General features: G+C 36.5%; 1 protein-coding gene and 1 long non-coding RNA gene across 5 annotated transcripts; both read left to right on the top strand.

Moving 5' to 3' along the window:
• The first annotated feature begins 468 nt into the window (after positions 1 to 468).
• On the top strand, positions 469 to 10905 carry LOC130747792 (uncharacterized). Of its 4 annotated transcripts, XR_009022477.1 has the most exons (13): positions 469 to 875; positions 2204 to 3768; positions 3920 to 4029; positions 4120 to 4242; positions 4418 to 4620; positions 5088 to 5286; positions 5374 to 5448; positions 7030 to 7248; positions 8772 to 8927; positions 9794 to 9846; positions 9938 to 10116; positions 10225 to 10312; positions 10630 to 10905. It is a non-coding gene; the product is annotated as an uncharacterized LOC130747792 (long non-coding RNA). The 4 variants fall into 4 exon arrangements; XR_009022476.1 differs by lacking the exon at positions 7030 to 7248 and having other exon boundaries at positions 479 to 811; XR_009022474.1 differs by lacking the exon at positions 7030 to 7248 and having other exon boundaries at positions 479 to 875.
• A 3105-nt stretch (positions 10906 to 14010) lies between these two features.
• Positions 14011 to 15299, top strand: LOC130745090 (uncharacterized). Its single transcript, XM_057597235.1, has 2 exons — positions 14011 to 14797; positions 14890 to 15299. The coding sequence occupies exons 1-2, from the start codon at positions 14011 to 14013 to the stop codon at positions 15297 to 15299; spliced, it is 1197 nt and encodes a 398-aa protein (XP_057453218.1).
• The last annotated feature ends 886 nt before the right edge of the window (positions 15300 to 16185 follow it).

The raw sequence follows: 16185 nt of genomic DNA, 5'->3' as shown, positions 1-16185 counted from the left end.
AGTTTGCAACCTCTAATCAATGGAAGAACTAGTGACTTCCATAGGAGATAGTTATCTCTATCCAGCTTGACAGAGACAGTTGTAGGTAGGTCATTTTTCTGATTTGTGTTGGCTGCGGAAGACATGATTGGATCGAGAGCCTTCAAGCTTAAGTGCTCTGGTACCAAGATAAACAAATGTATAAAATGACTTGATTATTCATATTACAGATTGTGTTTATATACACACATAGTAGTACAATTCTGACCCTATAATTAAGCTAGGAGTAATTACAATAGACCTATATATGGAAGGAATTGGTGCTGATAGCTACACACAGCAGGGACCAAATTAGTGGCATAATATCAGTGACAGTTATTGACATAATATCAGACATTTTGGTCAACATCTAATTATTAGGATCATAACTTTCTCTAACTACCGGCCAGGGTGATGGTTCTCCTAAGAGAAAGGGCCTCACCAATAACTGGTTCATATTCTGTTTGGAGAAAAGAGGTACCAGCCGCAAGGAGTTTGCCTGTATGATCCCTGAAAGACACACCCAGACCTTTCCCCTTGTTTTCGCGAATGGAGGCATCAAAGTTACCTTTGATCATTCCTATTTCTGGAGGCTTCCAACGAGGAGGGATCGGGGGCGCATGATTCAACCGACTTTGGTTTTGTTATGGTTCTGGGGTCAGCATTCTGGAAGCTTGGAGAAGAACTTGGTCAGGTGCCACACGCTTTTGGTCGAAGAGCCACGTATTCCTTCTTTTCCAGATGGCCCATGCCACTGAGAAGAGCCATTGTTGGCCAGTTTCAGGAAGCTGAGGTAACAGATGTGCGAGCCAATCTTTGAAGCTCATGCCCTTCATAAAAGTGTATTAACATGTATCGTAAGTTCGTCACATCGTCATCTCATACATTAAGAAAAAAACATTGTCATCTCATCTAATTTAATTTCATCAAATAAATACGTGTTTTTTTATTTATTTTATCTTTATTAGTGATTTCATTTTATTCTTTCCAAGCATATCTATTTTTTTCAAACATCTAAGCACTTCTTTCTGGCGCTAAAGTGAACATAGTCAAACCCTCCTACAAAGAGGACCAACGTCGAAACAATTATTATACCATAAGAAAGAGTTACCAGCCCCTAATTGCCAAAGAAAACCATCCGAAATGATGCCCAAGCCTTCAACTATATGAGTTTCTGAGGGACGGGGACCCAATAAAAAATTACCTTTATTTATATTTTGTACAAGAGGAAAGCTATATATTTACCTTTAATCATATGAGTGTGCATTTTCTTTTTCAAAAGCTTAGAAATCAACGAGAAAACAAAACACGAATGGAGTTAAGAGGGGAAAAATGAAGGAAAAAAAAAAGTTACTTGGCATTGGTTTCTAATATATTAGTGGCAAAGAACTAATCCTAGTTAACATATGAAGGGTTTAACATTGCCGTTGTTGTTGCAATCAGTGACAGGTCCTGACTTTAATTGTTGTGGGGGCAACATAGTAAAGATAACTGCAAATTTGTGGTTGAATGTATACGTAAATTTTTGAAGATCTGGTTAGTGCAATTTTTTGGAGAATCAGTAATTTTCTCATAGTAAAGATAACTGCAAATTTTTCTTCTGGTCACAACTCAATCATGCACAGCTGCATGACAATATCCAAGTTTAGGTGGCGTGTCTAATATTTTCTCTCTTAAATTTAGCATTCTTATGCAGTGTTGAAGAGTTTTGTTTGGAATCCTAGAATAAGAAAGGGAACTTGGTTGAATCAAATGAGAAGAAATGAACAAGTTAATCATCCAAGGGTTTCCCCTTCACAAAGGATTTCTCTGGCTACACGTAACTATCAAAAGAGATAGGTCAGTTAGTCCATTAGTTAGTTAAAGGAGATTAGTTACTTAAGACGTATAGTGGAATTTAGGATAGAGGGAATCATTCTTTGTTGGAAGTAGAAATCCTTTGTGAAGGGGGAACCCTTCGAGGACAGACCTCTCTAGTCTCTCCTGTTCTTGATCTATCATTCAATAAATTGTTCATATCTAATCTTGTTTCAATCAATTTCCCATTTCTTTTACTGGAGTCCTGACGAGCTGTATGAATATCCTTCTCTTTTTCCACCTAGGAAGAAATTTGGACATGTTTTGCTATAAGTTGCATGTTCTATTGTTCCTTTTTTGGTATTATATCCAGCTTTATGTTTGGCAGGCCTTGTTTTTATTGCATTTGGTCCAAGTTATTCTTATTCACTCATTAGATTGTTGTACGGCCAAAAATGGAGTGATGGAGAAGCAGCAACTGCCCTCCGGTATTATTGCTTTTATGTCATTGTATTGGCTATGAATGGTAATACACTTTATCCCTTATTGCTTAATTTTTTATACCGAGTAATTTTATTGTTTACAGGTTATGACCATAGCATCTTCTGTTTTTGCTCTTCATAAATCTTTTTTTTTGACACACGTTTTTGGGCTCTATTTTGTAGATTTAGGATGAATTAGTAAATTGAATGTCAGTTTTGTTAGATTGTCATGAATCATGATAGTTATTAACACCATCGGATAACTGTTATATTGTGAGAAATTTGAAGATTGTTCCATCTATTGTTGGGGATGAATGAGGATGGCTGTGTAGACATTTGGGTATGGCTGGGATAAGTTAAGAAACCACATATTTTATGCACTTAAAGGAAGACTTGGTACTGGCTAGCCATGCTGTAGGACACAAGATATTGGAAGAGGTGCAAATATTAATTCAATGGAATGTTCATTGAAAATGGGATATTGAAAGGCAATGAGTGGATGTATGTGGAGAGATAATTTAATACAATAAGATGGTTGAAAAGGTGCACTTTACCCTTGATGGGTATTGAAGAAACTCATAATAGAGAGAAAAAAGAGAGAACTGAAACTGATTTGCACTATAATCTACTATTACTTAAGGCAAAACCTCAAGTTACTATTCCTAAAAAACCTTAAATCCTGGCCATTCAATTCAATTTCTAATCCAACGGTTGGTTTTCACTCCTCACCTATGACACATGACATTGTGGGCCTTTGTTTTGTTTTTTTGTCCAAAGTTACTATTTCAAGTACAAATAGTTTCTTCTTCCTGCAGTTTTTTGGCCCAAAGACAAAGACGGTTCATGATATCGTCATCTCAGGGCCAAGTCTTTTCACGGTCAGAGCAAGGAAGGAGAAGGACAAAGCTTTCGTGTACTGTTAGGGTATCTCAGAACACTGTTCATGCAGTGATTTGGTTTTCCTCTCCTTTTTTCCAGGGTTTTCAATCCATGAGATTCCAATTGATGATGAAGGCTTGATGAAGGCTTTCATCATGATGTAGAAGATGGAGCAGGAAGCATGGCTCCAATGACGCAAGATACAGTGCATTTTTGTACCTTAAGCTCCTCTTCCCCGATTTCATCATCCATTGCGGATTTGTGGCTCCAATGGTGTACCAACAGCTGAGTTTCGTTTATCCAATTCTTCACTCTTTCATTGAAACCCCATTACTCAATTGATCCTACAAATAGTTTACCTACTAATATTCAATTGATGTCCTACTGGTTATAGAGTAATGGCTTTCTTTCATTCCCACTCCTATAAATACTCCTTTGCTTTTCTAGAGTGTGTGTTCATGCAGTGTTCTCATGGTTAATCTCTTCATTCTTCTCTTGGTTGCTTCATTGATCTTGGCTGTGAAACGTGAACGCAACAACTGGTGTATCACATTGTTACACTTACTGCACATGCGATGGTTCTTCTATGGAGGTAGTGTTCAAGCACTCAACCTAATTTCATTGTTTTATTTAAATCCGTTGGCTTTTTTGTTTTATGAAGTCCGTTTGTTGTTTGTTTTCTATGATGTTTTTCCATGTGATGATAACATTTATTCAATGTTCACTCCTTTGTATTTTCTCAGAAAATGAGATGAAAATGAAGATGGGAGAGTTGAATGAGGTTATATCAAATTTGAGGATGATGATTTCCTCTTTAGAAGAGAGAATTACAAAGGAAGAACGAGATAAATTGGTAAGGTTTTTTTGCTGCAACATTGTGATTGGATATACTGAGTGATATCCATTTCTTTTGCTTGATGATCCATTTGTTGTGGTTTGGCAGCCATGAAGCTATTGATTGTTATAGAAAAGAAAAGGATGCCAAAGTGAAGCGGAGAAAATGCAAGCTTCACTTTCAACTGAGCTTGACAAAGTTCGGTATGAGAAATAAGTTGCTGAGAAGAAGGTAATGCTATGTTCTAATTAGGAAAATTTATAGTTACCAGTTAAAAATGTTGAAGCCCCCAATTCCGACAAGAGTTATTGCCCTCTGATTATTATTCAGGTTTTTCAGTTGTTTTATTCCTGCTTATTGCCTCACTTAATTACTCTTGTCCTATTGAAATTGTTGATTTTTGCAGGCTATTTCAAATGAGACCTGTACAAGCGATCACAAGAGTATAATATGAGTCTACAACAGTACAATAGTCGCATTCAGTCAGATCTTGAAACAACTAATGAGGCACATAAACGACTAGAAACAGAGAAATCAACTATTGTTGAGAACCTTAGCAATGTAAGAGGGCACAATAAGGCATTGCAGGAGCAGTTGTCATCTCTAAAGGTAAGTTGATTAGTGTAATATTTGATTAATGTTGTTGAGTTTTCTCTTTCACGATATATTGTTAATGTCACATAAGAGATTTAATTCTTAATTCTTAATTCTTAATTTTTCCCATTGATGATTTGAAATATTTCAATTAAGTGAAATGCCGGTGAACAAGTTGGAAAGTTTTGGCTTGGTCATGGAGTGATAATAGATTAGTTGAGCTTGGTATTACGTACTTGCCTTAAAGTTCTTTTGATTGCACTGACGTCCTTCTTCATGCAAGCACCTGAATTTCAACTTATGCAATTTTTAACATGTCATATATAACCTTCGTGTGAAGAGCAGAGAAACACAAATAATTTGGACTTGGAGCTTTGTTCATTGTGCTTATTTTTAATAGTGACTTCCATTTTATCATTTTTAGAATCTTAACAGTTTTCTTTTTGTGTTGTTTGGTTCCATCTCCCTATTTTTCTTCACAGGCTTCACAAGATGAGGCTACTAAGCAAAATGAAATTTTAGCAAATGAACTCAAATTCCCCAGAGAAGAATTAAAGCAAATTAGAGATGATCGTGATCATCAACAGACCAAGTGCATTCTATAACTGGAGAAGTAGCAAAATACAAAGAATATACAGAGAAATCTTGGATACCTTGACAACTAAAACTAATGCTCTTGAGGTATGTTGTGCATCCTTTTAGTGATTGAATTTGCACTGCTCTGTTCATTAAATTTATATGACAGTGTCTTTATTCCTTTATTTACAGGAGACATGTACTTCTCAAATGGAGCAAATAAATATGCTGCAGCAGCAGTTAATTGCTGAAGGGGAGAAGTTAAAGGTAAGTTGGTTGTGTCTCTGTGTGTATTTTATTAACTTTAAATACTAATTTCCTTGGATAATTTTCATAACATCATTTAAGATAATAATTCTCTTTGTTATTTTGGAATCTAGCTACTTGCTTCTTGTCAAGGACTATTTTTTGTGCCTCAAGGCTGATGGGGTTGGGTACGCCTGTCCCCCATTAGTATGCTTGGCTTTCCAAAAAAAAGTTATAAATATCTTACATGTTATCAGAATTCATTTTTCTTTGGCATAATTATTGCAATCCTCTTTCACTTGAGTTATAATTTTATGTAAGGGAGAACCTTAATTGGTTTTGTTTGTCAAGATTTAATAACTTGGGCGTGTGCATTGGGTTCTTGAGTTTTTTTTCTCATTTTTCTTGCTTTTCTCTCTGTAATGCTCCTCTCTTTCTTTAGTTGCTAGATGATGTTATTTAAATTTACTCAGGTTGCTATTTATGAAATAGTTGGAACTTCGTTATGTTGCCTCTAGACCTCGACAAGGTCTCTTTTGATACACTCTTCTTGGCTGGTCATGCATTGAAAGAAGCATATCTGTAATCTCTAGACAAAAGACAGTGATTGCTAATGTTGATATGTTTACTTCTTGGTGTCAAGCCATAGTTACTCAAATTCTCAATCCCTCCATGTCCATTTTTTTCACTTTCAGTTTATTCTTACAATCCTATGTATCAGGAGGCTTGAGTTGTTAGAATGGACAAAACTTTACTGGGAATTAAGTCAAGGGTATCGTAAAGTAAGAATGCTTGATTACTAAATCCCTATGATAAGCCTTTGACTTCCAATGTGATATACTTAATTCAGAACTTAAAGCAAGTGGAGAAAGTAAAGGAAGTGGTTCATGTCAGAGCCAGAAGTAGTCAATCTAATAATCACAGTTTAGCAGAAATAATATCTTTCATAAATCCCCTTAAAGCCAAGACAGAAAAATTTCATATCCAACATTTTAAAAAAAATTCATCAAATATGAATAAACTCAATGACTTTAGCTAATTTTCTTGCTTCTTTGATCAGATAAATTAATGTGGAGTAACTAACATCCTTGATTATTGTTATTAAGGTTAGAAGAGGGAAATTCAATGAGAAATTAAGTAGTCTTGAATGTTACAAGGTCAAGAGTCAAGACATTTAGCATCAACTTGAAGTGAAACCTTAAGTAGTCCTGAATGTATCAACTTGAAGCGAAACCATTAGTTGACGAAAAAGGTTCAAATTTTTAGCATACATGTTTTGATTTTGATAAAAAAAATTGAGGCTATTTAAGTACAAGAATAGTTTTTTTTTTCCCTTGGAATTTCAGCTTTCAATGGAGTACATTTTTGGCTCATACTGCATCTGTTTGAGTGTTGTCTACACCTTAGGCATACTGGTTTTGTAATTCGTAACTTACTAGATTATTGCTTTTATTTTGTTTAACACGTAATATGCATTTATTTCCTGACTCTCCTTTGTCCTTGACTACAGAGAAGCTATGGTCTAGACTTAAGTTATGTTTACTGATATTTTTGAATTCAAATATGGTTGTCCTATATATGATGTGAGGTGACATATTTTAGAGATGCCCCGAAGATTCAATAAAAGTGGTGAAAAGAAGAAACATGAGAACCAAGGAAGAGAACTCGCTTCTGGAAAATACAGTTGTAAAATGTATTTGTATAATTCAAATACATCCCAACATTGATGCCAAATTTGTCTCAAACATAGCTTAAGGAGAATTTCATTTTCGTCTGATGGAAAATAGAAGAGTTTATTTTTCCCCATTGTCTTGCTAACTTGTAAGTTTTAGATATTAGTCATCCTTAAAAAGCTTAAACTTTAAGATTGTGCTTTTCTCTTGTGGTGAAAGTCTTACAGTGCTCTAAGTTTTAGATATCAATCAACCTGAAATTTTAGTGGCATGTATGTTAGATGAATATTTGTCTATCACTTAGACCTTTCCTTGAATTGTGGCACTTGTGTGTTTACATGTTTGCTTGAATGTATTTATTGTTATATACTATCCAAGGTTTGCTATGCATGTGGTACTTGAATTTGTTGTGACTTTGCATGTTGTTTAATGTTGAGAGCAATTATATGATTGCTCCATATTTGTTCTTTTTAGATACGGATTGAAGAATGAGTTTATTTTGGTGACAACTTTTTTCTGTAATTGTTGTAATCCGTTGATAAATGGATGTGATGATATTTCTATTATATAATTAGTTATTATTGAAGTATGATATGGTGGAGCATAATGCCAATATCTAAGTTGATTGATAAAGTTTTTATCAAGGTAATTAATTATCTTACTATTATAAATAGTTTAATTATGTTTGTGTTTCATTAAAATGTGTCTTGACTTTATAATTTTAGCATTTGTGCATTTCCAACAAATACTGTAACATTATTATTGTATTATTATTATATTGAAAATTTGGAAAAAAGCAAAATACAACTTTGTTATACATATTAAAGTTAATAATCAGTGTATTGTCACCTATGTATTGACAAAGTTAATAATAATTTTGTTGATTTTATATATGTGAAAAGATTACAAATTATTGGCATGTGAGTTAATTTATTCACCTTAATAAATTACATAAATAAATATGCTTAATCGTGGAATCGGTCGTCCGTGCACATCGCACGAAAACGGGCTACTATCCTAGTGATCTATTAACAGAGAGTTCCGCCTAACGTATTTATAGAGTGAGTAAAGCTTGCATAGCTAGTTGTGCACAAATTTAACAGACAGAGCTAGCCTGACTAACTTCTTTACAGTTTACTAACTGCACTCGAACTGACTACAGCTGTCATGTGCCATGTGCTTATTGTATAAACTAACTAATAGTGATTAGTATATACTCTATGAGGCATAGGAGAAGCATCCAAATAATGCTGTTGTGGGATTAATGAGAAGGATAGGAAATGCAATTTGATTATAACTCTAGTCTTTAGGTAGGCTAAATACAATTTGATCATGAAATTTGGGTGGAACTGTCAAATGTGCGACATCCTAATATTTAAATAGACAACTGAAAACCTGTTATCCATTATAATTCATGTAGCATACTATTTTGTATTCTATGTCAAATTGTTCAACTAGTATTGTTGGTGTTCATAGATTTGGTTTACTTTAATGCCTCGTACATATTGATGCATTAGCAAAGTTAGCTGATGAGCCATTAGAGTGTTTGACTGAAATAGTTTTAATCCAACACCCATTATGCATTTACTTATTTTCTTATTTGTAACTAGCTACGTTGGTGGATCAAAATTTTCATTGTTATATCTTGTTTCTTTCCTTGCTTTGCTTCAGGAACCTCTGAAGCCTTTAAGCATGCAGTTGCAACAGAGAGCCAACTCAAGCGATCAAATGATTCACTGCTTGTCTTCTCTGTGAACTATATAGCTTTGAACGTCTTACTAATAAAGTTATCTGGGGCAGTTGGCTTGATTATTGCAAATTCTCTGAGTATCCTTTCAACTTGTTTATTGCTTCAGTAACAATCCTTACATTTTTTTTTTTTTAAATTTCATGCTATTTCACATTTTTCCTTCTGTTGGCTTACCAAAAAAAAAAAAACAGTTTTCCTTCTATTTGGAAAGTCAATTGGATGCTCAAATATATCAGCTATTATTTATAAACTATTGTTCAAATGAAGGTCAAAGGAAAATTAGGATCCAAATGCAGAAGAGATAAAGAAGAGAAATGTCTAAAGGCCCTTGATCACCAAAAAACTAAAATGAATTGAAAGAGAGAAGCAAGCAACTAAATATTTGATCTGATATGTATTACTGTGTGTTTTACTACCATAATTATTTTTTACGGATATTTATCAACATGCTCAACTAAATTCGTCGTTCTCTATTTCAAATTTCTGCATCTAAGTGCAGTTTAATAGCAAATAAAACTGAGCCACCATAAGCACCACTCCAGTGACTTTAATGGCATTATCTACTGCTGTCACTGATCATATGTTTTTGTCAAAGTAAACTATTGGGTAAGAAAGCTTAGGTTATATCAGATGTGACGGTGCTAGACAAAGAATATTACTAGCATACCATTTTGTTACTGCCCCTGGACTCCTGATCTCGATACTTCTTTATAAGCAGCTGAAATATAATGTGATTATTAGTTTAGCCATTACCAGTTCATTACTTTATGATATTGTATGACTGTTTCAAGTTTTGCTATGTTTATCTCTTTGGGAATTTAAATGCTCCCTATTTGTTGAACCTTTGATTTCCCATATTTAATTTGCATAATTTTTTAGGAATATAAAGTTTTTTTTGGTTACATGAAAAACGTTTTCTTTTGTTACCTTCACTCGATTGAAGATATGACTTTGAGGATTTTATACTCTGCAATATTCATAAAGAATTACTTCAAGGTATGACTATTGGCTTTAGTTATGCTGACCGTAGTTTGATGCTAATTCTGATGCTGGTTTTCATATTTTTAATCTTTTTTTTTGTCCACAGGGATCTTCTTCCTTTTCTTTCTGTGACTGCTTGCCTTCAGGATGGATTATTCTGTTACTTTCAGGTGTAATCACTCTCATCTCTGAGAATGTATTTCTGGACCAAGATAATTTCTGGCCATCATTTATGATCCATTTCTCCATTGGGCTGGCTTGCTTCTGTGTGTCATCATATGTGATGTATATTCTTGTTTCTTTTATTTTGAATTATATGATCTTCTGCTGAATACTATTGTTTATGCTTGCTTTCCTTTTTGTAATATACCTTCTTTTCTTTTGGTCTTTTAGCTATTGTCGGGAAAAGCCTTTCATCAAAAGAATTATTCGCTTTCGTGATCACTCGGACTGAAGACTTCTGCTACTATTTAACTGTGAGGTGAGTTTTGTTTCTTTGAATTAACTATTCTCTTTAAGATTTATCGTTGGACATCATAAATATAAATAGCATGTCTGAAGTAGACAACCTCCTGGTACAATTTTGGTATATGTATAATATTACTTCAGCCATATCTTTTGGTAAATTAAAGTTTTGACTTTTGATATAATGAATAGTGAATAGTGAATATGAAATGGCAATGCATTCTTTGTAGTTTCCACGGCATGTTTTTTGTTATTATACATAACAATTTTGGACTTGACATGTATTAGAATAGAAAAGTAGTATTTTCTAATGTTTCTTTTTTGTGCACATAGTTTAGGTAGAAAGTCTTATGGTACGGTGGAAATGGATTCTCAGGTGGAAATTTCTGTAGTCAGGATAGCTTTCACCCATTGCTCATGGCATTCCTCTACTGCTGCCTAGTCCAGGTTGGAGGACATGTTATTGTTAGGTGCATGTCCTCGATATCCCATTGTTCCTATCTTTTGAGGGAGGAAGCTTATGGAACTTCTTTTCTTAGAATGATTTTGTAATTTGTGTTTTGGGCTTTGGTTCCATTTAATTAAAAAAAAAAAAAGTTGAGAAGGCCATTGGATTTTCTCGTTGCCTTCTTGGGTGTTACTTTTGGCACCCCAAATTTTCCACTCAATCAAAGATTGTTCCCAATTAACTTTGGGAAACAATTAGAAAAACGGGGTGAAAGAAATCACCTGCGTTCGGTATTAATAGAGACTCAAATCATAATTTTTTTTATAACCTGAAGTATTATAGAAGTACAAGGGGTACATCAACCCAATACCAAGTGATTCCGATCATAATTGCATTTCGTTTTGGTTTAGCTTAAAAATATCAATAATTTCTTCTAATGCATGAGACTCGTAAAGGACAGCATTTTTTGGAAAAGCGCTATAGAGCCCGTCCAGCATTCAAGATTTTTAATATGTAAATTACAAGCCAAACCCTATTAAATTATAAAGAAACATAAATGAAAATTGTTGTAAATATTGGCAATTAAATATTCAATTGTGGCGGCTCCGAACCGCTTGCAAAACCGGCTCTTAGTTGCCACAAATTCAATAGCCAGGGTACCTGTGGTGACCCTAACTGCCAGAAAATTGTAGCAAATAGTGGCGACCCCGAACTGCCAGAAAAGTGGTTGCAAATGCCAGAAGATGGCGATTATATTAGTAAGTTAAAATAATATTTAAAAGATGGCAAGGCACACTCTCACTAAAATGAAAAAGATCGTTTTGGACAACATTTTAAGTTTTATGGGGAAAATATTTATGACAGTGAGTGATTCTGTGATATGAGTGAGGCAAAAATGTCAAAAGTCAACCAATCCACAGAAAGCAAAACAGTGTTGAAGGAGAGCTAGAAAGTAACGAATGTGATGATTCACAGAACACTCACTGCCACAGCCCATGGGTATGTTGGTTGGCCTCCAATATTAGTAGAAACGACCAAAAATGGTAATTATAATCTTTGAAAGCAAAAACAAAGTAGAAAGACAATAGGAGGAGGATACTATGATTAAAAACTAGACTAGGATTTCAGACAAGTATCCAATTTAGATAATGACTAATGAGTATAAAGTGAATCCCATCTTCTAAAACAAAATGATGTCAGTTTTTGAGTTTTGCTTAAGAGGTTGGATTCTTTGATGGATTTCCACATTTTGGTCTTTTGCTTCACATAGCATTGCATGACTGCTTGAAACAAACATGAAAATTAAAATCTGACAGAAAAAGATTTTAAAAAAATTGTGCTAATTCCTCAACTTTTATTATAATAGTTTATAATTTATTTTTTAAAATATTACCTTATATGCGTGTGTCATTGATCAAGAATATTATAGCGGCAGGTGAGGTGGTAAATAGACATGTTTTTGTAGTAAGGGAAAAAAAAAGAAAGCAAGGATGACATTCCCTTGGTCAATTAAGTCAAGACTTAATTCTCAAAAAATTAAGTCAAGCCATGGCTACCCAAAGCTATAGTGCTTTAAATTGTGTTACCACCGATCCAAACACACTATTAATTAGTAGCAATCTGAATCTTCACAAGGAGGTGATCCATTTTCCTTTCTCCATCACAATAATTTTGCATTTTAATATCAATTATCTAACCAAATTTTATTTATAAATGCGTTAATATACATTTGAAAAATAAAATTTGGAAACAAAGGGAACTTGTTCATATCTAAAATATTTGTATGAGTTTGTGTATGAGCAAGCTTGAATGCCATGCATGCAGAGATCAATGAGTCTAAGTGTTTTTAAGCTGTTGAAATTAAGGAATAGAGTTGCAATTTGTTGACCTCATTTTTATGGCACCAAACAGCTACAAATTGTAAGCGCCAAAGGTGTCACCACAAAAGTGATGTCTGACGATCAATTTCGTAAAATGATTCATTGTGTTACATGAAGAAGGGGAAAATAGCATGCTGTTGGCACAGACATTATTGACCAAATATATCAACATGAAAAGGAAAGTTCAAGAAATGATATTTTTTCTAACTTCATTGAAAGATTGAGGGCAATTTCCCAAATACCCCTTCTCCGAGAACTCTAATTTTCCATTACCATTATTCTCTGTCCCACTGCTTTAGAAGATCTAAATCATTTGTTTGTCTATCTCTTCCGGTGCTCTCTCATTTCTCTTGTTAAAGCATCTTTATTCTTGCAATAAACACCGTATGAATATGATAAAACATGACATGTAATGATTATATATGGGACCTTGTAATCTTAAGTTCTCTTGATAACATGCTTTAATTAATTAAATTCACCTAAGGCCCCATAAAGGTTCATCAACAACTAAAGCAATGGTTTCAAATTCCTCATCACTAAGTGTTCTTGATCGCATGAATCTATCATCTAATCTCTCTTAATTATTCTTTCTTAACTTTTTCTAATTTGTCAAGAAAAGTTTGTTTGATTTTTAAGTCATATACAACAAATCCGAAGTATTATTTTTTTCATTTTACTTTGTTTTCTACTATTAGTTAAGTAAGAGGTTGTTAACTTCCATCCTTTTCGATGTGACCATTCTTTTTGTTTCTCTATTTTTTTGGTCCTGGCCTGGTTAATTAAGGAAGTTTGATTCTTGATGGGTTTATCCTAATCTAGAGGCTTGCTAAATAACTGAGCAGGTAAAAATTAGGGTTGCACCCGATGAACTTTGGATATTCAACATTCAATTGTGGGTGATTTTTTGCCGTCACAAAATCGAAAGTAAAAAAACCACGACTATAGCATTTGAAACTGCTGAAAATTATGTATCGTACATAATTTGTGGCTCGTGTTATATAGTTTTTTTAACTTTCAATTTTGTGTGGGTCAAATAAAAGTTGTGTTGATTGAATGTTGGTATTGAGGTTTCATAAAGCATTTTCCTAAACATTAACTAACTACCCAAATAGATAATTTCTGCCTGGGATTGGTCCTACGTCTCTGCTAGGGTTTGAGAAAATTTCTGCCTGGGATCTGGTGCGTCGTCGTTGACTTCCGCCGTTCTGTTGGTTCCCGTGCCTGGCTGCTCTTGTGTACGAGATTCCTACGTCCTCGACCTGCTGTCTCATGCACTAGGGCCACGCTTGTTCTAGTGTGGTGTTCTCACGACTTGCACTTCTGTTGCTGGTTTTCTTTGTTGCGTTTTATTCCTCTGCACCTGGTTGCTATTTCTGCTGGGTCGTGATGGGATCTTTTTCTGATGAGCCGGACTTTGATCTGCAAGGAGAGGAGAATGTGATCCTGACTGTGGGAGGGTTTGAAACATTACCAGAACTGGATGAAGATGTGTGGATGGTGGGTGTGGTGCTAGCTAACCACCCGGTTAGTGTTTTTGGTTTCAAAACTGTGATGCGTGAGTTATGGCAATCAAGAAACTGCGTTGATATTCGTCATGCTGGGCAGAATTATTTCATATTCAAATTCACAACCCCAAAGGATAGGGATTTGGTGCTGAAGTCTGGCCCGTGGTTCTTCGAGCGACACACGCTGGCACTTAACACTTATGATGGCAAGGGAGATCCAAGCAGTGTTCCATTAACGAAAGTCCCCTTTGGGATTCAGATTCGGGGGTTGTCGTCCACTGGGAGGACGGAGGTGGTGGCCAAGTCTTTGGGGAATGCATTTGTCGGGTTCCTTGACTGGGACAAATCTGAGGCTAGCAAGTATGGCTCGTTCTTCAGGGTGAGGGCTTGGGTAAGGGTTGATGTTCCTCTTCGCCGGGGAAAGATGATTGCACCTGAGAAGGGTGAACCCTTAAAGCTCAGTTTTAAGTATGAGAAGTTGATAAATTTCTGCTATAAATGTGGGAGAATGGATCATGTCCAGAAAGACTGTGGCTTTGAGGTTCCTGCTGGAGGGGCAGCTTTTGGTCCTTGGCTCCGTGCTGATGGCGACAGGTACTTGATTCCGCGATGGAGGCCTGGGGGTGAGAGGGCTCGTGATGCTCGTGGGGAAGACTTTACAGGGATAGGTGAGGGTTTAGAAGGGGGTGGGGAAGTGGCACGGGTTGAGGGGGAAATGGTGCATGTTCCGAGGAGGGTAGTACGGTGGGTGAGGGGAAAGGGAGCGAGGGGGTGGGAGCATCTGATGCTTCCTCGGAGGTTCTGCGGGCTGAGGGTGTGGATGGGAAGAAGGGGGAGGGTGGAGGGCAAGGGAAAGAGGAGAGAGTGAAGTTTTCTGGTGCTGGGAGCGTTGCCAAAGTAGGGTATGGACGGCCGAGTGGTGGTATTGTGTTTAATAGCCCCCCGATCTGTGGCCTCCGGGGTGGTGGCCGGAGAGGGGGTGCACGAGGGGGGGTCTCACGTTTGACAGGTGGGGACCGTGAGTATGTGGGAAAGGACCTGTTGGGTCGAAAGCGGCCTTGCACTCCGACTTCTTCCGGTGGTAAAATATCTCCACCTTTGAAGAAAACTTCTTCTGATATTGGATTGGGTTCGACGGCGGCTGCGGAGCAGCCCCGCCCTCCTCAATGAGGATCCTAATGTGGAACTGTCGTGGGCTTGGGAACCCACAGGCAGTGCTAGCTCTTAAAGGGCTAATCCACTTTAAAGCTCCCGATGTGGATTTAGCGATGGAAACCGGGATGTATACGTCTGAGGTGTTGAGAAAAAGAGGTATGGGTGGTTTACCCAATGTTTTTCCCGTCCAATGTGCGGGTTCAGGAAAGTCACGGGCGGGTGACCTTTTCTTGATGTGGAGTTCGGAGGTGGAAGTGGATATTCTTTCAGCCTCATTGAACTATATTGCTTTCTCTTTGGTGCATCCTGATCATAATGATCCTATGCACATGCTTGCTGTGTATGGCTTCCCGGATGAGCAGAATAAAATTCGCACATGGCAGCTAGTTCAGTCACTTGGTCCCCAGGGTAGAAATGTCCCTTGGCTATGTTTTGGTGACTTTAATGACATTTTGTCCCCCACATATAAGCTGGGTGGAGACCCTCCTAATTATGCTTATATGCAAGAGGTTATGGCAACTTGTTCGACTTGTGAGTTACATGATGTGGGTTTTTCGGGCTACAGGTTCACTTGGTCTAATAAGCGAGAAGCACCAGGCACAGTGGAAGAAAGGCTTGACTATGCTCTAGCAAATAATGCTTGGGATGCGCTTTGGCCAGTTACTAATGTCACTCATTTACCCAAGTATCGTTCGGACCATAACCCTTTACTGATTTGTTGTGGTTCCAGGGGTATGAGGAACGAATTGCAAAGGACTAGAATGTTCCGGTTTGAGGAGCTGTGGCTTCAAGACGAAGAGTGCAAGGAGGTTGTGACGGAGGCTTGGGGGGAGGGTTCGGCTATGGGCTTGACTGCAAAGTTGAGCTCCCTTGGTTCATCCCTCAGAGACTGGGGGCGTGA

The sequence above is a fragment of the Lotus japonicus genome, chromosome 3, assembly GCF_012489685.1.
Source record: "Lotus japonicus ecotype B-129 chromosome 3, LjGifu_v1.2".
Taxonomy (NCBI): domain Eukaryota; kingdom Viridiplantae; phylum Streptophyta; class Magnoliopsida; order Fabales; family Fabaceae; genus Lotus; species Lotus japonicus.
The sequence above is the reverse complement of the archived record's forward strand: the minus strand, read 5'-3'. Positions and strand labels throughout refer to the sequence as shown.

What these genes read in the sequence shown, in the direction of transcription:
- LOC130745090 (XM_057597235.1), top strand. Translation starts at nt 14,011, where the DNA reads ATGGGATCTTTTTCTGATGAGCCGGACTTTGATCTGCAAGGAGAGGAG. An exon ending in GGAAGACTTTACAGGGATAG is followed by an intron (nt 14,798 to 14,889) that starts GTGAGGGTTTAG and finishes GTGAGGGGAAAG; the next exon opens with GGAGCGAGGGGGTGGGAGCA.